General features: G+C 45.0%; 1 protein-coding gene across 1 annotated transcript in view; it reads left to right on the plus strand.

Annotated features, from left to right (window-relative positions):
• VPS53 (VPS53 subunit of GARP complex) overlaps positions 1-24386 on the plus strand; it is a 135037-nt gene that overhangs the window by 31240 nt on the left and 79411 nt on the right. The window contains exons 5-10 of the mRNA XM_039253311.1: positions 4082-4168; positions 7894-8009; positions 10012-10131; positions 18771-18849; positions 22088-22231; positions 22692-22834. Of these exons, the coding sequence (XP_039109242.1) occupies positions 4082-4168; positions 7894-8009; positions 10012-10131; positions 18771-18849; positions 22088-22231; positions 22692-22834 (689 nt within the window). The remainder of the gene's footprint in view (positions 1-4081; positions 4169-7893; positions 8010-10011; positions 10132-18770; positions 18850-22087; positions 22232-22691; positions 22835-24386) is intronic.

Consider the following 24386-nt stretch of genomic DNA (forward strand, 5'->3'; position numbering starts at 1 on the left):
CTGCCCTCTCTGAAGTTTTCTTTCCTTCCTTCCTTCCTTCCTTCCCTCCCTCCCTCCCTCCCTTCCCCCTCCCTTTCTTTCGTTCTTTCATTCTTTCTTTTCTTTTCTTTCATTTTTCCAGTATCTCCCCCGACCTGTCACTTCTCAAAGTAAGTTCCTTGAGGACAGGAAGAGGGACCATGGGTGTCTCATCTACCAGTAGGTTCCCAGTGCTTAGAGGACCACCTGGTATGTGGAAGATATTGCACAGATATTTGTGGAATGGTAGAAGGAGTGAGTTAATGAAGTGCTGACAGATGTAGTTGGGACCACACCTGCCGCAGGAATTCAGTGTCACAGTTCAGATACGGCTAGTCCTCAGTTACAAGGCAGTGAAGGTCTGCGTTGCTGGAAAATGAGAATTTGTTCATGATGGAGCATGGGTTTGAAAAATACCATTTTTTAAGTACGCACTACTCTTAAGTGATGTTGCGTTAAGACACTCTGGCCTAAATAGTAGCTTGTAAAGTTGTGATCTTCTTTAAGATGAATTTGTGGGCCTCTGTTCCTTCGCTCTCTTTCTTCCTACCAAGTAAACAGCCACTATTGTCGATGGACTCTGGGCTCCCACAACATCCTGTGTACATCTCTTTATCATATCTCAGTGTTCTAACTGGCTATTAGTCTGTTTGCCTTACTAGATTATAAACTCCTCGAGAGCAGGAATTACACTTTTTATCCCTGCATCTCCAGTATACTGTTTGCTGATTGAAGAAAGTAGATATTAAACTCAGTTCTGGTTCCTGTAACATGGCCAAAAGACAAAACCATTTAGCAATTATTTCAGTAGGAAAAATTGTAATCTAGTGTTTCCAAAAACTGAAATAATCTAAAATATAGTTTATTTAAAGTTTACAGTTTATAATTCTTAAAAAAAAGGTCTGCGGAGCACCTGGGTGGCTCAATCAGTTAAGCGTCCGACTTTGGCTCAGGTCATGATCTCATGGTTCATGGGTTTGAGCCCCATGTCAGGTTCTATGCTAACAGCTCAGAGCCTGGAGCCTGTTTCAGATTCTGTGTCTCCCTCTCTCTCTACCCCTCCTCCACTCATGCTCTGTCTCAAAAATAAATAAACTATATATATATATAATAAAAAGAAGGTCTGCAGTTGAAGTGTTGGCACAACCATAACTACTGTGGCTAATGGGTTGCTTGACTATGCTGAGAGCAAAGATGGAGTGTGTGTGTGTGTGTGTACACGTGTGTGTGCATATACCATGATTGATTTTAAAATTCAACTCAATAAACATGTATTGAGCACCTACTGTATTATCCTGGGCACTGCCCTGGGTGTCAGTAAGTCACAATGAATGAGATTTGGTCCAGGCCTTCTAGGATGTCTTGACCCAACCAAAAGACAAACCCACAAAAAAATTGTTATGAAGGTTAAGTATACATAAAGGATCATAGGCACCCAGTTGATGGATGAATTGATGGTACTGTGTGCCGCACGTGTGTTTACATGTGGAGAGAGTGTTGAGAGGGAAGGGGAAGTGAGGGGAAAGGACGGGGAAGAAGTGACATTTGGACTAGTCCATGGGAGACAACAGAGATTTGCACATTGTAGTCACTGAATTGAATATTTTAGTTTGAAATTTCACTCCTTTGGTTGTAAATGGACATTTGATTTTTTATTCCTTTTTATCATTTTCATTTTGTTGGAGCTTGGTTTTAGTTTGTCCTCATCTTATGAAATCTGAAGTTGGGCGAAATGGTAGTAAGTAGTGCTCAAAAGAATCTTGCTTGTATCCTGGTTTTGAGGAGATGAATATTTGAAATGAGGAAGAAAATTCTTGGGGGTTGGAGAGGTGGAATAAGCGGACATGGATTCACTCAGGAAGCGGCTTAGGCTAGGAAGCGTCAGACAGTGGGCAGGCCTAGTGGCTGTGCTGAGAGGGGCGGGTGTGGTTAGAGGGGAACATATGTGCATATGTCTCTATATCTGTGCGTATTCGCACACGTGCATTGGCTTAGGTGGTCCTAAGCCCTGGAAACAACCCTAATATTCGTGCAGTGTCTTACACCTGTTATGTCATTGAATCTTCCCAACAACCATGGAGGTAGGTGTCGTCATCACCGCTCTGCAGACAAGGAAACAGATGCCCACAGAGGTTGCACACAGTGTGACAGTGGAGGCGGGCCTCAAACCACACACCGGGTTAGGGCATTCTCACGCCGCGCAGCTGTCTCGGGGTGCAGGATCCTAGGCTGGCAGGAGACTGAGCAGAGACACTGCTGAGTGAGACATCCTTTGGGGCAGCAAGGGACTGAGAGGAGCTGCTCGGCGTGACCCACGTCCGTTCCCCACTCTTGACTGTGGCCTGCATTTTAGGTGACATTTCCCACGTTAGGAATTTGGGGCCCTGAAAGCACTGCCAACTGTTGTTCTAAGCCCAGACTTTCTGACAATTCAAAGCCTGTGTCCAGGTGGCAGAAACTCCGCCTGAGCTTCTTCGCCTACAAACCTCCATGGATACAAGTGAAGAGATCCCGCAGAGCAAACACAGTCTGACCTGGCCCGCCCCAGGAGGCACATGTGGCTGCCTGAACACTGTCCCCTCAGACTTGGCGACCGTGGGCCAAAGCCGCAGCTTCCCGGAGGACCCTCTTGACGGGCATTTTAGGAGCTGTAACGCAGTACGTGCAACGGCTCCGCGTGCTTGTCCCCACGTGTGAGACTCCTGCTCGGGACTGTGCCACACACGGGCGGGGAGCTCCAGAAGAAGAAAGGATTCCCGATGCCGAAGAAGGGGACAGCCTGGGAAACCCACCCACAGAGGATAGGAAGATACGATCCCTGCCTCCACCGAGGAAGGAATTTCCAGCAGAGGAAACCAGCTCGTTTCTTTTGGGGGATGTTTTCTAAGTACAAAAGAAAACGTATTTATTCGTGGTCTCGAGGTAGCTTTCTCATTGGGTACAGCCGAGAGCAGAGGTCCAGATGGTTCTGTCAGGGCTTTTGTCGTTCTCCCTTCCTCTTGGCTCTGCTTTCTTCCTGCCTCTGGAGGGCCCTTTCGGGAAGCCTGCTCTTTCCCTGTGCAGGCCAAGAGGAAACACAGCTCTAGGGTGACATTGGTCTTTTCATCACATTCATAAAGGGCTTGTGAGGCCCGGTTGGGACAGGCCCCTCTTAAATCCAAAATAAATAAAGTGTTTGATGTAACGGAGTGCGAGCTCTTCTCCTGGCTGCTGCCTCTTTTCTAAGTACATGTGTTCTCCATGTTTGCTTTTAGCGCCCTGACAGCTCCCGAATGTTGCTTCCCCCCCTCCCAGGAGTGGCTCTGGCTTATCGTACTTGGAACATGTGGCATCCATCCTGTAGGTTCTTTAGTAGAAAGGTTTGGCTCATGGGGCGCCAGGGTGGCTCAGATGGTTAAGAATCAGTTCTCGACTTCAGCTCAGGTCACCATCTCACAGTTTGTGGGTTCGAGCCCCGCATCAGGCTCTCCGCTGTGTCAAATTGCAGAACCTGCTTGGAATTCTCTCTCCTCCTCTCTCTGCCCCTACCTCACTTGGACTCTCTCTCTCTATCTCTCTCTCTGTCTCTCTCTCTCTCAAAATAAATAAATAAACAATTTAAAGGTTTACCACAGTTCCAAAGTCCCCAAGTGCAGCTGATTTTGTTGAAGGTGCAGTCTCGTGGAACTGCCGAAGTCCAGAGCTCCTCCCGGCTTAGAGCCACCTCTGCCTCTACAGGCTGCGAAGGTGACTCTGCACACGTGCACGCACACACACATGGCGGCACACACAGATGTGTTGCCTGCTTCCTGTGTTGTCATCAGTAACATGGAGTCATCACTGAGACGGAGGGACATAGTTTTTAACTTAAAACTTTATGATTCATGTTGGCAAGAATGCTGTGTATCTGCCTGTATCCAAATGCGAGGGTCCGTCTCTTACTTGGGTCCAGTAAAACTGTCTGCATAAGAACTGTGAGTCAAGAGCGCGTTCTGGTAGGTTTCTTCTGAAGCTAGACTCGATCGTAGTACTGTGGGTGCCATCTGTGTTGCCTCTTGTGTGTCATTTATTTCTCTTATTCCAGGCACTTGAAGAGGCCCAGAAGGCCATCCAGCAGCTCTTCGGCAAAATCAAAGACATCAAAGACAAAGCAGAAAAATCAGAGCAGATGGTGAGTTGAGGTTTCTTCCTGACTTTCTTGCAGTAAAGAGGAAGTTAGGTTCTTGTCCAGTCACGCTCATGAATGGGCTTTTTCTCCCACCTGCTGCCAGCTGCAGCACCCTCAAAAGCAGCACGGCTCAAAAGCAGGCCCGGTGCGTGTTCCAGATCAGTTCAGGAGGAGCTGCTAGATGTGCAGGGACTCACCGTTCCCGCTGCCTTGCATTCACAGCCATTTTTTAAATAGGAAGGGTTTTCTTCCTCTCTCGCTGAAATAGTGTTCTAGTCATTTTGGATTCCTTTCTCGAGCATTTGTTTATATCACGTATTTCTCGGTTAAGATACACGATATGGCATGGAAACTGGGGCTGGCGTTGGGAGGCGGGCCGGACCCGGCAGCCGTTCGTGCTGACAGGTCTGCTAAAGCTCTCCCTTGACAAATCGTGTCCTCCACTGATGTGCTCAGGAGGCCCGAGCCTCAGCCGCTCCTCCTCCACAGGAGGCACTGTAGCGTGTCAGCTCCCGCACTCGCCTTCTGGCCACATAGTGTAATGTCACTCAGTTGTCTCTGAACTCCGGTCTCCTCAGCTGTAAGGTAAGAACAGGAACACCTGCCTCAAAGGCTTGTTGAAGAATTAAATGTATAAAAAGCACTGAGTGTAGTACGAGGCTTGCGATAGAAGCCATCCCCAATGTCACTGCCCCCCTACTTCTTTGGGTTATAAAAACCCCCAAATCCTTACAGTCTTCCCTCCCTATGTCCTATTGCAATTCACTCCAGGAGCAGACCTGATGCCGTTCTCTGTGCCTCCTCCAGCTCTCTTCGGTGGCCATTTGGCAAGATAGGGAAGGACATGGAGCAGGAGGGGGTGGGCAGTTTGATGGAGCAGTGAAGACCTCTGAAGCTGGACTGCCTGGGTTCAGACCCAGCCCCTCTACTTACTAACCGTGTTATTTAGCCCCTCTGTACCTCAGTTTCCTCACTGTAAAATGGAGATAGCAGCCTTGGGTGCATCATAGAACTGTGGGGACTAACTGAGATGAGGTGTCACACACAGGCCCAGAGTGAGCACCAGTTGTTGCTGTCCTTATCGTTAGGTCTTCCTCTTCCTCCTCCCAGGCAGCCTGTGTTACTGACCTTAACTACTGAACTAGGCGATGAAGGAGGAGATCTCTTTTCAGAGGGGGAAGAAAATAATATTTGTGCTTTGTCAGAGAATTAAGTAGTCTTTGGGGGGGCTGTATGTCATCAGGGAGGGATTTGGATTTGTGGCTCTTTTCCTCAGGATATGCTACCCCCAGCACCATTTGTGGGCCATTGAAGCTTGACAGTTAGTAGATGTTTTATTTTAAAACAGTTTGCTTTCCTGGATTGCGCTTTGCTAAAGGGAAGAAGAGGTAGGACTGAAGAGAGAACGGGTATTTGCTGAGCTCCATCAGTGTTCCGAGCACCATGCCATAGATGTCCCTTTGTGCCAGTGATCGAATTCAGCCCTCACAGCAGCTTTATGAACTAGGTTTTATTACCATTATTATTTGTATGATTACCCATCTTATCGATGAAACTGAGACTCAGCAAGGCTAACTAGCTTCTCTAGGACACTAGACGAGCGGAGATTGAACCCTGGAGCTGCCTCACTCCAAAGCCTGCCACATCATGGTCCGTCCTGTTTGGGCTGCCCCTGGGTAACAGTTAAGGTACATTCACCACAGGTGTTCTCTTTGTGTAGCGCTCCCTGTGACTGTGACCTGAGCATCCCTTGCTCGAGCTGCCTTTAAGGGTGGTGTCTCCCCCATATGTGATGGAGAGAGACAGGAGGTACATGGAATAGAGAGACCAGTCACCTCTCGTGCAGAGCAAGGGGCCGCTGAAGGAGGAGTAGAAAAGACAGTGTTTATGATGAGACACTGAACCAGTTCTCAGGATTTAAAGACTGACTGATGCAGGAATGACAAGTGTCATAGACGACTGTGACTTCTGATACAGTAGTTAAAGACCCCTGATGGTAGCTGCAGAGTTAAGGAACCTCAAAAGCGGTGCCAGGATTTTTCTATAGGAAAGAGGGTAATGATTTCAGTGTTGGATGCGGGTTGTCAGATTCTGGGGCCAAATTCCTGTATCTAGTGCACTGTGCCCCTCCTGACCCTCCTTCCCCAACTCAGTTATTCCTGCACAGGTGGTAACAGGTTCTTAACCTGTTGTTTCCCCCTGGACACTAGAGATAGAGATACTGGTAGCCTGAGAGAGACAGAGAGAGCAGCTGTGCTGAGGAAGTCCCCGTGAAAGGACTTTTCCTGCGAAGATCCAGGTCAGCTCGGCAGGTTTGCGGGTATGCAGCTAAGCCGGAAGGGTTATAATCCTCACTTTATGAGTTCCCCAGGGGGATCAAACTCTGAAAAACCAGATCAAGTGAACATAACTCACTGCCAAGTTTTTAACTTTTTGTAAAGTTTATTTATTTTGAGAAAGAGAGCAAGAGTGCATGCACGTGAGCTGGGGAGGGGCAGAGAGAGGGACAGAGAGAGAATTCCAAGCAGGCTCCAGGCAGAGCCCAACTCGGGGCTCAATCTCAGAAACCACGAGATCTTGAACTGAGCTGAGATCAAGAGTCAGACGCTCAACCGAGGGAGCCACCCAGGCACGCCTCATCCTAACCATTATAACTATACAGTTCAGTAGTTCTATATACATTTTTTTGGAAGATTTTATTTTTTTTTTAAAGTAATCTCTACACCCAGCATAAGGCTTGAACTCAAAACCCCAAGATCAAGAGTTGCATACTCTACTGACTGAGCCACCCATGCGTCCCCAGAGTTTTTCACTTTTAATGGGAGATAGATCTTTCCAGTGACTGGAAGGCTTATGTCTGGTGTCCAGGACACTCCCTTCCTTCCAGGTACCAAAGAACTTGGGAAACCAAATTGTTCGTCAGAAAGCTTCTTGGTCAGCATGAACCCAGGCAGCTTAGTGGAACATTCTACCTAGATGTTAGCAAAGTTGGAGAATTGTTCCCAGCTCACTGCTGAGTGTGCCTTTCTGGTGACTAAAACACACTTGTATTCTCAGGTACACAGTTTCTTTCTCTTGGATCTGCTGGGTCAACATTGTCCACATTTTGCTCCCCTAATTATGTTCTTGATTCCCAAAGACTTTACGTCTCCTCTGTGATGGTACATATTAAGCATACGTTATGGAGGTTATATTTTAATCTTCTTGAAATTTGAGAGCAAGTCTTTCTTTGCTGGGGATCGGGCTGTAAAGTCTACTTCCATGAATAAAGACCATCTCAATAGTAGAGTCCACTAATACTGTCCATTTTGTATTAATCCTGATAGCCCCTCATCAGAAGGCATACTTTTCTAAAAAAAAAAAAAAAAAACTTTGTTCAAGAGGAGGAGATGTACTGAACTTGGCTCCTGGACCACATGCTCCATACTAAATTGCTATTTGGATCACTCCACTTGGGGTGAAAAAGAAAGTTCATTTTGTTCTCGCTGTTGAGAATTTTGTACCCCTGGGTAAAGTCTTCTGAAGAAATGCCAACTGAAATTCAGATGGGCTGATTGGAGGTTATTTTGATGATACATTATAAGAACGTCTGTGTTTTCTCCAAGGCTTGACCTGAGGTTTTTTTTTCCTTGCTTCCTTTGCCTTATTTTCTTGTGGGGCTTCTTGCAAATGAATTTACATCTTTCTTAACCTTCTTCCTTTTCCTCCTGTGGTTTTTCAATATTTAGGTTAAAGAAATCACCCGTGATATTAAGCAGCTAGATCATGCCAAACGCCACCTGACCACCTCCATCACGACGCTGAACCACCTGCACATGTTGGCGGGCGGTGTGGATTCCCTCGAGTGAGCAGCGTCAACCCTCCCTTTGGGGTCCACCGCAAGTGAACGTGCCACGTAAAGAAAATGGCAGCATAGGGTTTTTTTTTGTTTTTTTTTTAACTTCTCAGCCAAGTACTTCTGCCCCACTTTCTGCGGATGGGTCTCAGATGTTAATCACTGTTTTGGCTTTGTGCCCTCTGGTGTTCAGAACGTAGCAAACACCTGACGGTTTGAAGTGAGGTGCAAGGGAGTGTGAAAGGGACCCAGACAGCACGTGGAGCATGACTCCAAAAATGTGAGCCGTTTAAATGTGGCAAATCTCTACCATTAAGGCTAGCAAGGTTGTTCAGGACCGTGATGGCTCCCTACAGCCTTGGCCTTCCCAAGTTTTCCTACTTGTGTTGGGCTGAGTCGCACTGCCGTTGGGTGTTCGGTATAGAGACAGAGCTTTGATTTATCATTCGTTCCCCCTTTTTTCTCCAACCCACCTTTTCTTTTTCTTTAAGATTTATTTATTTTTGAGAGGGAGAGAGTACACACTTAAGTTGGGGAGGGGCTGAGGGGGGGGGGAGAGAGAGAGAGAGAGAGAGAGAATCCCAAGCCGACACCACACTGTCAGCACAGAGCCCGACACTGAGCTTGAATTCATGAACCGTGAGATAATGACCTGCGCTGAAATCAACACTCAGACGCCCAACTGACTGAGCTGCCCAGACATTCCCCAACCCACTTTTTTCAAAGTCTTTTTCAAAGACTGTAGCATCCTGTGTGGTTTTTAAAGGAGCTCTAGGGAATGAAGCGTGAGGATGTTAGAAACCCTATTAAAAGAAAGAGCTGGCTATTTACCACAAGAAGCAATCCAAAGGCCCATTTTACTAGTAGGTTCTGCCAGACCAGTTCACTTCCGTGGTCTGTCTCAGCCTGAGAATTCCCCCTGCCCCCATGTCAGTATAGGCTCACGTATAAACCAAGAGCATCTTCACAGAAATTTAGATGCAGCATCCAAAGCTAGGGGGAGGAGAGGGTCAGACTCCTTCCTGGTGTCTCGGCATTGCGCCAGCTCCAGCCAACCCTGGCCCGTCCTCCCGCAAGCAGTGATCAGAGAGACGAGCCAGCCAGTGGGAGCCTAGAGGAGCAGTTTCCTCGTCTGTTGCCCCAGATGCTGTGTTTCCCACCAGACTCTCAGACCAGGCAGTGGTAGCAACATGACATGTTGGCTTGAGCTTGGTCCTGTCTTTTTAAAAGCCTCTTTTTTTTTTAATGCCTAAGGGAAGTCATAAATTACTCATTTAATTTAAAAGCTCCACCCTAATAAAAAATTTATAAGTAACAGTTTGTCCTTCCTTGTGTAACTCTTGATTTTATTAGTCTCCTTTTATTTATGCTTCATTAACATTAGTTGTAGTGAAAGTAGACCTATCTGAGACAGGGTTGCTTAACATTGGCTTAAACACCACAGATTTGAGTTAAATGCATATAAAAGGCCTTTGTTGCAGGCTGGGAAGATGTGTTTGGTTTGCCCCTGTGCTGTAATCCTCAGATAGTAACATTCTTATTATCCCTCGTCTCTGTTAAAAGCCTGCTAATCCCATAATACCCAACCGAAATCCAAGGTCTTCCTAGATTCCCCCTCCCCCACCCAATGAGGCTCCATCATTCCCACATTCCTTTGTACCCCCCATAGCGCATAACTTGTACTTCTGTGTAGAACTCAGTTTATCCTACTTAGTATTAGTTAGATGTCAGTTTATCTTACTAGATATTAGTTAGATCCCAAGTATCCTACTTGGTATCAGAGAGTTGGCTCTCTGTCTTTCTTACTAAACAGTGTCACCTTGAGGATTTTGACTAGGTCTTATTTTTTCCCCTCCCAGCAGTGCACAGGACCATACATATTCAGTGCTCAAGAGTAATGGTCACCAGATCGAGTTGATGTCTATTTTGGAGCTCAGAGTAGACAGTCCTGCATCTGTACCTAGTGTCCTGAGGGTTTTTCTAACGTTCTCAACTTCTCATTTCCTTGCAGAGCCATGACCAGGCGAAGACAGTACGGAGAAGTCGCTAACCTTCTTCAAGGCGTGATGAACGTCCTGGAGCACTTCCACAAGTACATGGGAATTCCGCAGATCCGGCAGCTTTCTGAGAGGTAAAATGTCTGAGCCACCCAGGCGCCCCTTGTTTTATGTTAAATAAATGGTTTCAAACCATATGCTTACTCTGAAACTTACCTTTTGGTTTTAACCTCTCAGTGTATTTTAGGGATTTTTCCACATTGATATGTGCAGACCTGCCTCATTTCTTTTTAATTGATAGATACCTGGAATTCCATAGTATAATATACCACAGACTACTTAACCATTTTCATATCACTAGATTGTTGCTTCTAATTTTTAAAATCTACCACTTTTTTGCACATATACTTCCCTAGAATAGATTTGAGGTCATGGGTCATGTGCATTTAAAATTTTAGAAACGGCTTCCCATTTGGCCTCCAAAGAGACTTTATTTATTTATAGTACCGTCTGCACAGTAGCAGTCTCCATTCCCCCATAGCTTCAACAATGCTTTATACAGTCAGCTTTCCTTTCTCCTTAACTGATGGATGGAAAATAATGCCCAGGTCCTTTCATTTCCATTTCTCTGGTAACTACTCAGAGTAGTTTTCATTTAATTATTGACCATTTGCATTTCCTCTGAAAACCACTTCCTTGTATTCTGAGTTATTTCTTTCTTATTGTTTTGTAAGAATTCTCTATATATTCTGGATATTAATCGTTGTCAGATCTGGTAGATCTTGCCTGTAAAACCATGTGGATGTGTTACCTATTTTCAAGGCAGATCATTGACTCTCACTGCGATTTCTTTCATGGTAATTGCTTTGTTTTGGTTTCCTACTTTTTTTTAAATTGTGTTAATAGATACATAACATAAAACTTACCATTTTAATCACTTTTAAGTATACAACTCAATGGCATTAAGTATTTTCACAATATTATATAACCATCACCACTTCTATTTCTGAAACTTTTTTATTACCCCAAACAGAAACTCTTACCCATCAAATAATAACTCCTGTTACCTCCTCTCCCCCACCTCTGGTAACCTCTGTTCTGTTCTCTGTTCCTGTGATTTGCCTGTTCTAGGTACCTCATTTAAACGGAATCAATATTTGTTCTTTTGTGCCTGGCTTATTTTGCTTAGTACAGTGTTTCATGGTTCATCCATGCTGTAGAATGTATCAGAATTTCATTCCTTTGAAAGGCTGAGTGCTTCATTGTAAATATACAGTAAACATTTTGTCCATCCATTCATCTGTTGATGGACGACACAGGTTGCTTCTTCCCATTGGCTGTTGCATGATAGACTAGGTAAATCTACTGGCTGGTGTTTCTTATTGCCTATCAAAAAGTCTGGTCAATCGGATTCTTGCTCCTTTATAAGATAATCTGTTTTTATTGATTTTTATTTTGCTCTGGAAGCATTTGAAGTTGGGGGCGGTTGTCAGGATATTTACTAGGATATAGGTCTCTTATCCTTCATGTTGCTCTGTACTTACTGTATCTTCAGTATAAAGACTTGAGTTTCAAAAATAGAACTACCTTACAACCCAGTAATTTCCCTACTAGGTATTTATCCAAAAGATACAAAAATGCTGATTCAAAGGGGCACATGCACCCCAGTGTTTGTAGCAGCACTGTCAATAATAACTACATTACAGGAAGAAGCCTAAATGTCCATTGACTGACAAACGGATAAAGGATGTGGTCTATCTATACAATGGAGTATTACTCGGGATCAAAAAGAATGAAATCGTGCCATTTGCAACAACACGGATGGAACTAGAGTGCATTATGCTAAGCGAAATAAGTCAGTCAGAGAAAGACATTATATGATTGCACTCATGTGGAATTTAAGAAATAAATCAGATGAACATAGGGGAAAGCAAGGAAAAATAAGATAAAACAGAGAGGGAGGCAAACCATAAGAGACTCTTAAATGCAGAGAACAACCTGAGGGTTGCTGGAGGGGTGTTGGGTGGGGAGATGGACTAAATGGGTGGTGAGCATTAAGGAGAACACTTGTTCGGATGAGCACCGGGTGTTATATGGTAAGTGATGAATCACTAAATCTGCTCTGGAAATCATTATTACACTATATGTTATCTAACTTGGATTTAAGTAAGATTTAAAAATAAAATAAAATTTAAAAAAATTTTAAATAAATAAAAATTCATGAGTTCCTTAAGTTGGGAGAAATTGTTTTCTATTTCTTTGAGTAGTTTTTTTCTTTTAATGTTTTTAATTTATTTTTGAGAGAGAGAGAGAGAGACAGTATGAGCAGGGGAGGGTCAGAGAGAGAGGGAGACACAGAATCTGAAACAGGCTCCAGGCTCTGAGCTAGCTGTCAGCACAGAGCCCAACGCAGGGCTCGAACCCACAAACTGTAAGATCATGACCTGAGCTGAAGTCGGAAGCTTAACCGACTGAGCCACCCAGGCGCCCCCTTTGAGTAGTTTCTATGCATTATTCTCTATTCTCTTTGTGGAAAGAATTCATATTACGTGGATTTTGGAACTTCTAGATCTGCTGCCATATTTCTTATTTTTTCTTTCCTACTTTGCATCTTTTTTCACCCTTTTAAAAAGGCTGAATTCCTCAACTCAGCCTTACCGTTTTAATGTATTCCTCAGTCATGCCCATTCTCCCGTTTGGCCCAGCAGTTGGGTTTCTGTTTCAGCAACCCGACTTTAATCTGTAGGATCTCTACTGGATTCTTTTTTCATGGACATAATATCCTCTTAAATTTCTCAGGGAATGCAGGGCCCATGTATTTTAAAGCTCTGAGTTGCCTGTTCTGTTTCTATGTCCTCTGATAGAAGGTCTTCGGTTTGCTGAGCGTAGGGACTCTCTTTCTTAGTATTAGCGTTCCTCTGGTATTGGATGACTTCTAGCCGAAAGCGCACTTTTGGCTGTCAGCTTCTCTGTCATTCTGACCAGGGACGCTCATTTACTGCCACCCACCGGTGACGGAGATGGGCTGGGCTGCTCGGCTGTGCGTCTGCCACAGGTGGCTCTTCTATGCTGAGGTGGGGCTGGCGCCGCCAGGTGGATAGACCAGTGGCTGATCTTCCGGGTTGGGGGCTCCCTGCCCTGCATGGGTGTTGGCGGCCCTCTGGCCACTGCTGGCGTTCTCAGATGCGTCCCCACTCCTGACCTGGCCGCACGAGGCAGGGACGCAGACCTGGACGCTGGCTTGGTTACTCCTCCCGCAGGAGCCCAAGGTATCCCGCTGCGTTCACTTCCTGCCCTTGGCCTCCGCTACCCCCATGTCTTTCATTTTTTGAAAAGCAGTTTTCAGCAGCAGTTTCCTTCTTCAATCCTGTGCTGCCAGGCCGTCCTCAGAGTTCTGGATTTTTATTAAAATCTCCTTATTCTGTCTAAGGATTTGGGGCAGAAGGGGCGATTGCACTCATTGTGCCGTCGTAGAGTGGCAGAGCCAGAGAACCGTTAGGGAATGTAAGAACCGAGCTTGGCAGCATACGAGGGAAGTCACCACCCTTTCCTCCATCCTTACTAACTCCTTCACACTTAGAACTGGCCAATCGCCATATCTCACTGGGGGCATGAAGTAGCCGAGGGAGCAAACAGGTCCTTATGAGCTGCCAGAAAGGAGGAAGCGTGGATGGAGAAGGCAGAATTGCTCTCAAGGGATGGAGGAGGAGAAGGGAAGGCACTCAGCCCTCCCCTTACCCTTGTGATAATCCAGAGGTGATCTTTTTTCCCATTCACTTATTCTTTCGTTCATTTACCTAAAGGATATATACTATGGACTTCCTATATCTTAGGCCCCATGCTGGGGGTACTGAAGGCACAGCATAAGAAATACATATGCTTTGCCCTCAACGAGTTCACCATTGTTGTGTGGAGAAGAGAGACACTAGTAGAAAATTTTAGTGTAGTATGGATATAACAAAACTGGTAGATACTGTACAATGAATAGCAGGACCTGAGAAGAGGAAGTGAAAGACTTTGCCTTTGGGGGCTGAAGGCAGGGGTGACAGAAGAGTTGAGTTTTCATCTGATCTTAAAGGATAGGAAGGATCTTACCACCAAGACAGGAAGAGAGGAGGAACAATATGAGAGGAGAGAACATCATGGTACTTTGGGAGGCCCTGGAGTGTGAAAGTCTACGTAGGCTTGGAGGGTCAGATTTTATATACCATGCTAAAGACTCCTTTACTTTGTGGACGGTGAAAAATCTTAATTAGGGAGGGACACATTCTCATTTATGTTGTGTAAAAATCTGATTGATTATAGGTACAAGGAACTGGAGGTTGAGACTATGTTCTGGACTAGAAAAGATAAGAGCCTTACGAAGACAGTGGCCATGAGGTCAAGGAGATGTGTTGAGGGATTGGTTACCAGTTGGTTGTGTTGGATAAGCATTGTTTGTTGTTGTTGTTGTTGCTTTAATTCTTTTAGAGAGAGTGAGTACAGCCAGGGGAGAGGAGCAGTGAGGAGAAAGAGAGAGAGAGAGAGAGAGAGAGAGAGGGAATCCCACGTAGGCTCCACACTCAGCCTGGAGCCCAACACAGGACTTGATCCAACAACCATCGGATTGTGACCTGAGCCAAAATCAAGAGTCAGAAGCCCACCCAAGCGCCCCTTGGATGGGCATTACTGATGGCAGAAATATGGCAGAACTGAATTCTATTCCTAATTGTTTGTAGGGACAAAGAAGACCCAGAATAGGATGCTCTCTTTTACAACTCTGCTTTTTAACCTTTTTCAAAGAGGTGGTTTTATACATTTGAAGGAACTTTGTGGTCACTGTTGTAAGACATTCTCTTCAAAAAGAGAAAATCTGACATTCTAGCAGTACATTTCAGGGCTTCTACCATTCATTATCATGTAGAATTGCTGCAAACACAGGAGGATTTACATTTCTTTTAGTTCATTTCACAACTTCCGTTTGCAAAGCTTTTGTGTAGGTGATACAGAATACGTGCTATTAAGTAACACCAGAAACAACGCAGGAGGAGAAATCTCTTGTTTTCAGTGCTTGACGATTGCTTTTCAAGAGGTACTAAAAGTTTGCAGAAAGTCCAGATTTCTTATTTTTAGCATCTTTTCTGGTGAATTCTCCTCCCTTATGTTTACATAAGTGATGGTAGAACCATCTGGAAGTGATAGAAGTAGCTGTTTGTTGGGGGGGGGGGGCAGGGGAAAAGGCAGCAGAGTTACACCCTATGCCTTGCTTTAGCTTCTCCAGTTTAATAGCTTGCTGTCTGTAAGTCGCAGAAGTCATGTGAGAGGTTGTGTTCTGAATCCTTTGCCTGTATGTTTGAAATATGAAGTTCATGGACCTTGATTTGAATATAGCTGTTTCTTCCAGCTACCCTTCTAGAAAATGCTTAAATGTTAATGTAGCATTGAAGGAAAGATTTTTTAAAATATCATCTTTATATTTCAAGCCTTCTGGCTTAAGAATATCCATGAGAGGGGCGCCTGGGTGGCGTAGTCAGTTAAGCGTCCGACTTTCGCTTGGGTCATGATCTCGCGGTTAGTGGGTTCGAGCCCCGCGTCGGGCTCTGTGCTGACTGCCAGCTCAGAGCCTGGAGCCTGTTGCGACCCCCCCTCTCTCTCTGACCCTCCCCTGCTTACGCTGTCTCTCTCTCTCTCTCCTAGAAATAAATAAAAAATATAAAAAAAAAAAAAAAGAATATCCATGAGAACAACTGTTCTGGGTTTCTGGTAATCAGTCTATATTTCCTGAGAAAGAGTAGAAGATTCTTGCATTCTCCTAAAACCTGTAAAACCCTCAAACTGAAAAATACTGTAGAGGAATCTAGCAAACTTCTTACATGGCGGAGGTCCTTGGCAGATTAGGGAGAGGGGGTGTCGCGTGGTGTAGCAATGAAAGAAATTAGAGAATGTAAAGGTCTGACTAACTGTGTGACCTTGACAAGTTCTCTCTGAAAGAACATCAGTTTCAAAAGCGCAAGGGCTGTACTTGATGATCTCAAATTGTCCCACCAAATCCCTCTAAGACTCTGGAGTGGGATTCTTTAAAGGGCCTGTCTGTTTGGAACTAGAGCATCTGACCAACCGCATTAACCGTTCTGTCCAGGACAGACTTTGGGAGGTCAGCTTATTGGAAAGTGCCTAGGGTGTTTTCTCCGGGACAGCCGTTCACAAGGTAATGGAAGCGTCAAGGTTACTCTATCCACAGATGCCTAAATAACTTTTATAAGTTGCCATATCCTTCTGCCACCACCCAATGTGCAAAGGTCGCCTTTGAACAACCCTTGGTCAAATGGCGTGGAGGGCGCTAGAGCTCACTGGTTGACCTTGCGTTCTGAGCAGCGCAGCGACTCCTTTGTTTCCTGTGTGGTTGGCACCGTGTTGTCACCACACAAGATGACTGAGCTCACTTGGATCCCAGGAGGCACTTTCACTCACCCTATTCTCTGTTAGTTGTAGAGGAATTTCCGAGTCATTTTTATGAAAATCACGTTAGCTCCACTCTTTTCTGCTAACAGAGTCTCTGTCGGTCTCTCTTTTTACAATAGGAACTTACCTTTCATCATTAGACAAAGAAGGAGTTAGGACCAAGATGTATTCTCTTAGGGTTGACTTCTTTCTAGGATCCTGTTTAGACAACCGAGTGTCAAGACTGTATCACATCTCGCCCTGAAAATGCCTGGAGTCGTGGTTTGGGACTGCAGATACATCGTTAATGTCAGGAAGGGAAGTGGTTGCTCTTCCAACAGAGTCACTGCTGGACGCTTTGGGAACTATGCTCGGAAACATTTACGCTCCAAAGCGTATTCTTGTGCCCCGACTTTAATTACACCTCCAGCTGGCAGCCACCTGTGAAGGTGCCTGCTGAGCCCACCAGTGCTGGGAAGGTGAGTGCGGGGCAGAATCCGCCTGCAGTGGAAGGCATCCGGTGTGGGCCCGCCTCCCCGCCATCTCACTTCACAACCCTCCCTAGCTGTGGCCCATGTTGGGGACATGACTTGTTTATACATGGCTCACGGGTACCACAGCTAGGTCTACACCACCTTAAGACATGACTTTGAAAATGGATTGGAAAAGTTGGCCGGGAGTCTGCAAGTCACACCCTGGTTCTTTCCCTCTCCTCTGCACTCTGGGAGTATCAGGCCTTATCATAGGCTCCGGTTGTCTCTTCAGGCACCCCAGCAAGCATGTGGGGTTTGGGGGTGATGGGGTGGGAGGGCTGAAAGAGGCAGAGCTGGGAGTTTCGTGTCACTGAGATGCTCAGGAGCCCTGAGAATGTGATGTGAATGTCCCTGACTTGGGGCGGAGCTTTCCCTCCAGGAATTGTCCCGGTGGCTTAGGAGGGAACGGGTGCTCTCTGTTGCTGCCAGAAGGCAAGCAGGAGCAGAGGGGCCTGAGGCTCTGGAAGCTTGCTCTGTCTTGTGCCCTGGCACCGGGGGAGGCCGTCTGCCTGGCCCACTATGTGCAGTCACAAGGCTTCGAGGTACAATTGTACAGAAGCAGGTTCTCTTCTCTCCAGTCAGCTCACACTCAAGGCACATTTCCCGTTGTCCATTGGGCAGCTCTAGATGGCGGGCCCGGATTGTGACTTGGTGCCTAGCCCAGTACTAATAGCCTCAGCTCCCTCACTGAGCAACTAGAGGGTGCAAACCCATCTACAAGGATGGTTTTAAAAGTTTTGAAGATAGTGGAAACCCTGGAAAATATTGGGAAGAAAGCATATATATAACTGTGCCACAGGAAAAACCAGATTGTTTGGGGTCCTGCCTGTCCCCCCATTAAAAAAAAAAAAGCTCTCAGTAGGTTGCCAGCCACAGCTGAATAGCCAAAGGAATTGTGATTTTGAGCTGTTCACTATTTCTAGAAACTTTACAGAGTTAATTCCAAAGTAACAGGGTGAAGACCAAAAAAGGAAGAACACTATTTTATGGTGCATTTAGCAAAGGTGAACTATTTGCCTCAGACCCCGAGCCATCCAGCTCCGGGGGAATGGCTGGTGCGGGGTATCCCTCTCCTGCGGTTGGGCCGGGACGTGATCGTTGCAGGGGTGCTGACGCACAGTTGCTCTCTCCTCACAGCTGCTTCTTTCTCCTCTCATTGAAGCCGACATGTATTTCTTGAGCTCCCACTGTACATGTAAACCACCAGGTTAAGTCCTGACCCCACCCTCTTTTGAACTCGTTTTTGTTGTCAGTCTTAAGTGAACTTCATCTTCCTCCAGTTGCCTTCACTTCCAAGTAGTAGCTCAGTTTATCTTTCAGATCTTTTTCCTTTAGAAAATACTCTTTTCGTTTACTTGTTACAACTTAGGGTCCTGATGTTGGTTTCCAGGTTGAAAACAACATTTGTGAGGCAGTTTGGAGCCCCTTGCATTCTGTACTCCAAGGAGCAGGAGAGAAGTTGTAGCGGCAATCCAACATGCATTTTTATTGGATTGGGCATTAATTATTACAGAGCATTTTCCCATAGCATAACCACCCCCTCATGACACTTTGTAAAGGTTAACCTATCCTACCACACGCCAGGTAGGAGGTGGCCTTGAAGAACTTCGGGTTTTAGAAAATCCACCATGAGAATAAGTCCAATGACTGGGGCCTGGTCATAAACCTGCCACTAACAAGTATGTGACCTCTCTTACTTAGCCCCACCTCCCCACTTCCCGGACCATCTCTGAAGACTTGGACACTTCTGACTTACGATCTTTGCGTAACTACTTATGGAGAATCACACCAGGCAGTGACATGTTCTCTTTTCCCTACAGAGTGAAGGCCGCCCAGACTGAGTTAGGACAGCAAATCCTGGCTGATTTTGAAGAAGCATTTCCTTCCCAGGGCACGAAGGTATTATTTTGCATTCTCTCTCTAGCCTTAGACATCATCACCATGCCTGCCCGATTCACACTTGCTACCGTTACTCTTCCTTTGCCATTCCAGAAGTGTTGGCTGGCAGCCATGAGTCTGTTTGCTAAAGGTTCAGGGCGGTGAGACCCTCTCTGATTTTCAGGACCCCAGAGCAGTGTTGCTTCTTCATCTGTGTTCTCCCAGCGTCAAAAAGTGAGGATTTGTTTTGGTTTAATTTAATGTGTGTCAAACCTAATATCATGTCTGCCCAGCAAATTCCTTTTTTCTCATAGCTGTGTTAAAAAAAAAAAAATCTTCAAGCTGCAGTGTTTTTTAGGATCATTACACAACTTGCTGGTTTCAGTTTGGTGAAAAGATAGCTGGGGGGAGCGTCCGAAGGCTTATGTAACTCTCCGAGTGACACAGTTAGGAGACTCCCTTTTAATGAGCAGAATCCTGTGCTTTGGGGTTAATCCCTGTAGCTCTCGCCAGTGGCGTGGCTGTTTGTGTTGTGTCTGCAGAGGCCACAGGATTTCTCAGGGAGCTATGGCTACGCTTCTCCCATAACAAGCCGGGCTCAGTTGGCTGCCATTGTGCTTGGGTAACTGCTCTTAGCTCTATCTTTCAAACTGTAGCAGATGTAATCTTAATGCTTTGCATGTGTCAGGGAGAGAAGAATCTTGAGAAGCTCGTTTTCTCTATCATTGGAGCTATTTCAGGAGCAGGAATTGTTCAACACAAATGAACCAAAGCACACATGGGCAAGCAGCATTCCTCACTGCACTTGGCGAATGGAGATGGGATATACGTTTATTTACTGAGCCAAGGGACATTTCCTGGACCTGCTCTATAATTCAATAACTGGAAATATCTTAATCATGTTTCTTTGTGCTCCATGAAAGAAACTTAGGAAGTAGGTGGGGGTAGCTGCCCCAGCTTTGTAGATTACTTCCTATAGGAAGCCTGCTGTTGATCTGAGTGTCTGCAAATATTATGGCTGCCTTCTAGTAATCAGATATTTTATTTGTAGAACATGTACCTCTCGGGACTTTGTTCTCTTTATTCTTTTGATGTAACAGTAGGTTATGGACGTTGTCTTTAAAAAGGGATTGCAAGATGGCCACAAATTATAAGCACCAAACTCTTCTTAATCCCAAGTCTGTTTTACTATATGCTCTGCTACCCAGCCCAGTTTCAGGAAGTTTCAGAAAGATATGAATGAAGACCAACTTTATTATTTAGAAGAAACTAATCATGACGTACTTTATGTCTTTTTTCTCAGACCCCACTAGGCAGATGAAGTTCAAATGGTTTTCTTTAACAGCTTGCTTCCTTTTTCTGTGGCTGGGTAACTTAACTTTTCTAAGTTTTCTTTTTTTCCTTTTCAATGACTATTGACTTTCCTTAAAGGACTTGTGTTGCTATTTCTATTTCACAAATAGAACTCGAGATTTTTTTTTTAATTTAAGTTTATTTATTTTGAGAGATAGAAAACTGCAAGTGGGGGAGGGGCAGGGAGACAAGGTAGAGAGAGGGAGAGAGAATGCAGGTGGGGAAGAGGCAGAGAGAGAATCCCAAGCAGGCTCCACACTGTCAGTACAGAACCCGATGTGGGGATCCAACTCCCAAACTGTGAGATCTTGACATGAGCCAAAATCAAGAATTGGGCACTTAACCAACTGAGCCACCCAGGTGCCCCTAGAAATCAAGATATTAAATATTATACTAGGTCCTTTTTAAGTGAAAATATCTGAATCCATGATCCCATAGGCTTCAGTTTCTGTGACTTCTGTATCAGGTCACTTTCGTCCGGAAGCAAGAGGTAAGCAAGCAGTCAGAGCTCTCAGCAGATGACATAACAGCCACTCAGCACAGAGCCAGTTAGCATCTCAACAGTTTTGCTCTTAGGCAATTTCATAACACTTATGAAACTGTTTCTTTCTTTTTTAAATGTTTATTTTGAGAGAGAGAGAGCACACACCTGGGAGAGGGCCAGAGACAGAGGAGAGAGAATCCCAAGCAGGCTCTGCACTGTCTGCACAGAACCCGACGAGGGGCTGGAACCTATGAACCGTGAGATCATGACCTGAGCCAAAATCAAGTCAGATGCTTAACAGACTGAGCCACCCAGGCGCCCCAACACTTACAAAACTCTTGAACTTCAATTGAGATAGATATACTGGGCAGAGTTTACCACAAAAAATCATGAAGATTTGGAAGAACTTTAATTACCACCTAATTGAAGTCCATTTTTTTTTCATTCATTTTGCAGATGAGTTTCAGTAACCATGCCAAAGCTATACAGCTATTTAGCCAAGCCAAGAGTAGGTTCAAGTGTTCTTGTTGCCATAGTTCACTCGGCCAGCCATGTTCATTCCATAAGTTACTATAAAGAAAAGTTCAGCAAGATCAAATTGCCTTCAGTGATAACAAAGGCCTTGCCAGCATGATGTATCAGTATGGCCCCTTGACAGCCCTTCTGTTACTTTGCAGATCAAGTGCCCCAAACCATAATACTTACCTTTGGTTTCCTGTCTGGGTGGTTGGTTGTCAGCAAAACAAGTTTGGCGGTTTGGAGCCTGGTTTTAGATTTTAAATGCCACTTCACTGTTTGCCACAAATAAAGCACCTTGGGAACAGGAATCTGAAGTTGGAATCAGGGGAAAATGGCACATGTGGAGTGAGACTGGTATCATTCTGACTTTTAAAGCTCTTCAACAAGGTGGGGCGCCCAGGTGGCTCCGTCGGTTAAGCATCCGATTTCGGCTCAGGTCGTGATCTCAGTCTGTGAGTTCGAGCCCCGCATCGAGCTCTGTGCTGACAGCTCAGAGCCAGAAGTCTGTTTCAGATTCTGTGTCTCCCTGTCTCTCTGCCCCACCCCCACTTGTGCTCACTCTCTCTCTCTCTCAAAAAACATTAAAAAGAATTTTAAAGCTCTTCAGCAAGGAGATTTCAGGTTTTGCATTCAGAAAGTAGAATTTCCTGTGACCATTGCTGGCCCTGTTTCCTAAATGTCTCCTTGCTGAGTCACAGAGTAGCTTTTATTTGGGCTGCTACAGGCTAGCTTAACAATTCTTTCACTGAGTAACAAGTTTCCATCCACAGCAGAAGACAGGTCAGGGGAGTGGAAGTAATAACAGCTTCAAGAAAGGAACAAAAAGTAGCAGCTGTCAGAGGCCATGAGATTTCAAGGTTGTTTCTGGCCCTTGAACTGGTGTGCGTTGTTTGTTTTTACCAGAGGCCGGGAGGACCCAGCAACGTCCTACGAGATGCATGTCTGGTTGCTAATATTTTGGACCCTAGAATCAAACAGGAAATCATCAAAAAGTTTATTAAACAGCATCTGTCAGAATACCTGGTACTTTTTCAAGAAAACCAAGATGTAAGTATTAACCAAGTGAAATCAGATGTTACATTTGAATTTTACTGAAAATTAAATGCTCTCAAGTCTACTGATTTATATGTTATTAGTATCCTGCCTTAAAATGTTTGTGGTTGTACTGTGAGGGGCTGACTGTTCAGTTCAGTAGTTCTTAACCATCTTGGGGTCATTGACCCTTGGGAGAAATTAATGGGAGCTACACATCCTCTCCTCAGAAAAACGTACCCATCCATAAAACTTTGCATGCAGTTTCAGGAAATTTACAGACACCTGAAGTCTAATCACAGACCGAGTTAAGTACCTCTAGATCAAGTGTAAAAGTAGCCTAGAGTCTTTAAAACTGTGAGAAATAAAGAGACTGGTTTTGTTTTTCTTGGTTCTGTGTTCCTGCTTGTTTCCTTAAACTGTCAACACCCCTTCTAAGCAGTGGGTGGCTTTTGTTCCCTCCATTCCTAATAAGGTTGCCTGGCTGGACAAAATCGACAGACGCTATGCCTGGATTAAACGCCAGCTCGTGGACTATGAGGAGAAATATGGCCGTATGTTTCCACGTGAGTGGTACATGACCGAGAGGATTGCGGTAGAATTTTGCCACGTCACCAGGTAGATTCCATCTCGACCAGTTTTACCATTAATTGAAATCAGTTGAAATTGGCCAGTTGAAATCAGTCCCCTGGTCTCTAGGGGTTCCGTGTTGCCTCATGGATGGGGTGACCACTTCCACCTTTTGTTGTTGTTGTTTCAAAGTCACCAATTTTAATGAGAACTTTTCCTGTGCTGGACTCTCTCCCTTTAGAAGATCCTTTTCCTGTTGACAGTAATATTTTATACACCCAAAACCAACCCCTAAACTACAGCTACAGCTGTATTCTAATGTCTTCAACTTCAGAGTTCCAAACCTAGAGGAGAGAGCTTGTATGTGGAAGAAGGGGAAAATCTTCTAGAAAAAAAGGGAAGAGTACGTGAGAGCCCTGGGCTAGTAGCCTGTAACCCAGGCTACAGTAATTTATGTGTAACACAGCAGCTACAGCTGCTCCTGTCTTTGCTCTAGCACTTTCTCTTGCCTCGAACACCCTGCCCTTTCTAGTTAACCTGCTTAAGGCTCATCAAGCAGCCTTCCCTGTGTTATTCATCACCCTACATTTTCTCCTGTGTCTCCATCACATATATCAGCATACAGTGTATCAGTCATCATTTTGCTTTTCTTACTTATTGCGTAGGTAGTTCTGTCGGGTCAGGGCTAGTGTCTACCTCATCGACATAGTAGACACTCAGGAAATATTTATTAAACAAATGTCCTGCTCCTAATTCAGTGTTTTTATAATCTTTGCATAGGTAATAGTCTCAGCATCTGAATGGTTCTAAGCATTCTAACGGCTTCCTGTCGTTCATCCTGTCTGCAGTTTCTATGAGTATAGCCCAGGGGCAGATAGCTCATTTATGTTGAAACACTAAAACCCAAGAAGTCTGTGTCTGTGTGCCCATGAGAAAGCTGAAGCTGTGGTCAGGATTTTTTATTCTGTTTGCAGCTCTACCACATCAGTGTCACCACCCGCTACCTGGGTTTTATTTGTTATCCATGCCTTTCTCGCAGTGCACAATTACATTAATTCCAGGCTAATTAAAAAAAAAGTCTCACGTCTAAGCGTAACTCAACCACTTTAGAATAATTTGTGGTAGGCACCTTTCTTTACATCATACAGTACAATCAAGTTGTATGCTTTAAACACAAGGGGGTGGTTCTTAAGGGATTTCGGCTGTTGGTTTCATTTTTTTCAAATAGATTTTATTTTTTAGAGCAATTTTAGGATCACAGCACAATTGAGAGGAAGATCTAGAGGTTTCCCATACGCTTCTGCCCCTGCACACACATAACCTCCTCTCCCCCCGTTACCCACATCCCCACCAAAACGTACACTTGTTGGAACCGACACACGGCCATCACCCCGAGTCCCCAGTTCACCTCCGGGTTCACTCCTGCTGGTGTTGTACATTCTGTGTGGCTCTTGTTTTCAGAAGCACATTTGCTGCCATAGGTTTAGATAACCTTTCAGTGTTGATCCAAGGACAGTTGTGGCTGTCACTTTCTAAGTCCTGATTACCGAAGAAAGCAAATTCCTGGAGAAGTTGGTCACTGATCCTCGTCAGCCTCCAG

This window comes from Hyaena hyaena, unplaced genomic scaffold (assembly GCF_003009895.1).
Source record: "Hyaena hyaena isolate Hyena2069 unplaced genomic scaffold, ASM300989v1 scaffold_10, whole genome shotgun sequence".
Taxonomy (NCBI): domain Eukaryota; kingdom Metazoa; phylum Chordata; class Mammalia; order Carnivora; family Hyaenidae; genus Hyaena; species Hyaena hyaena.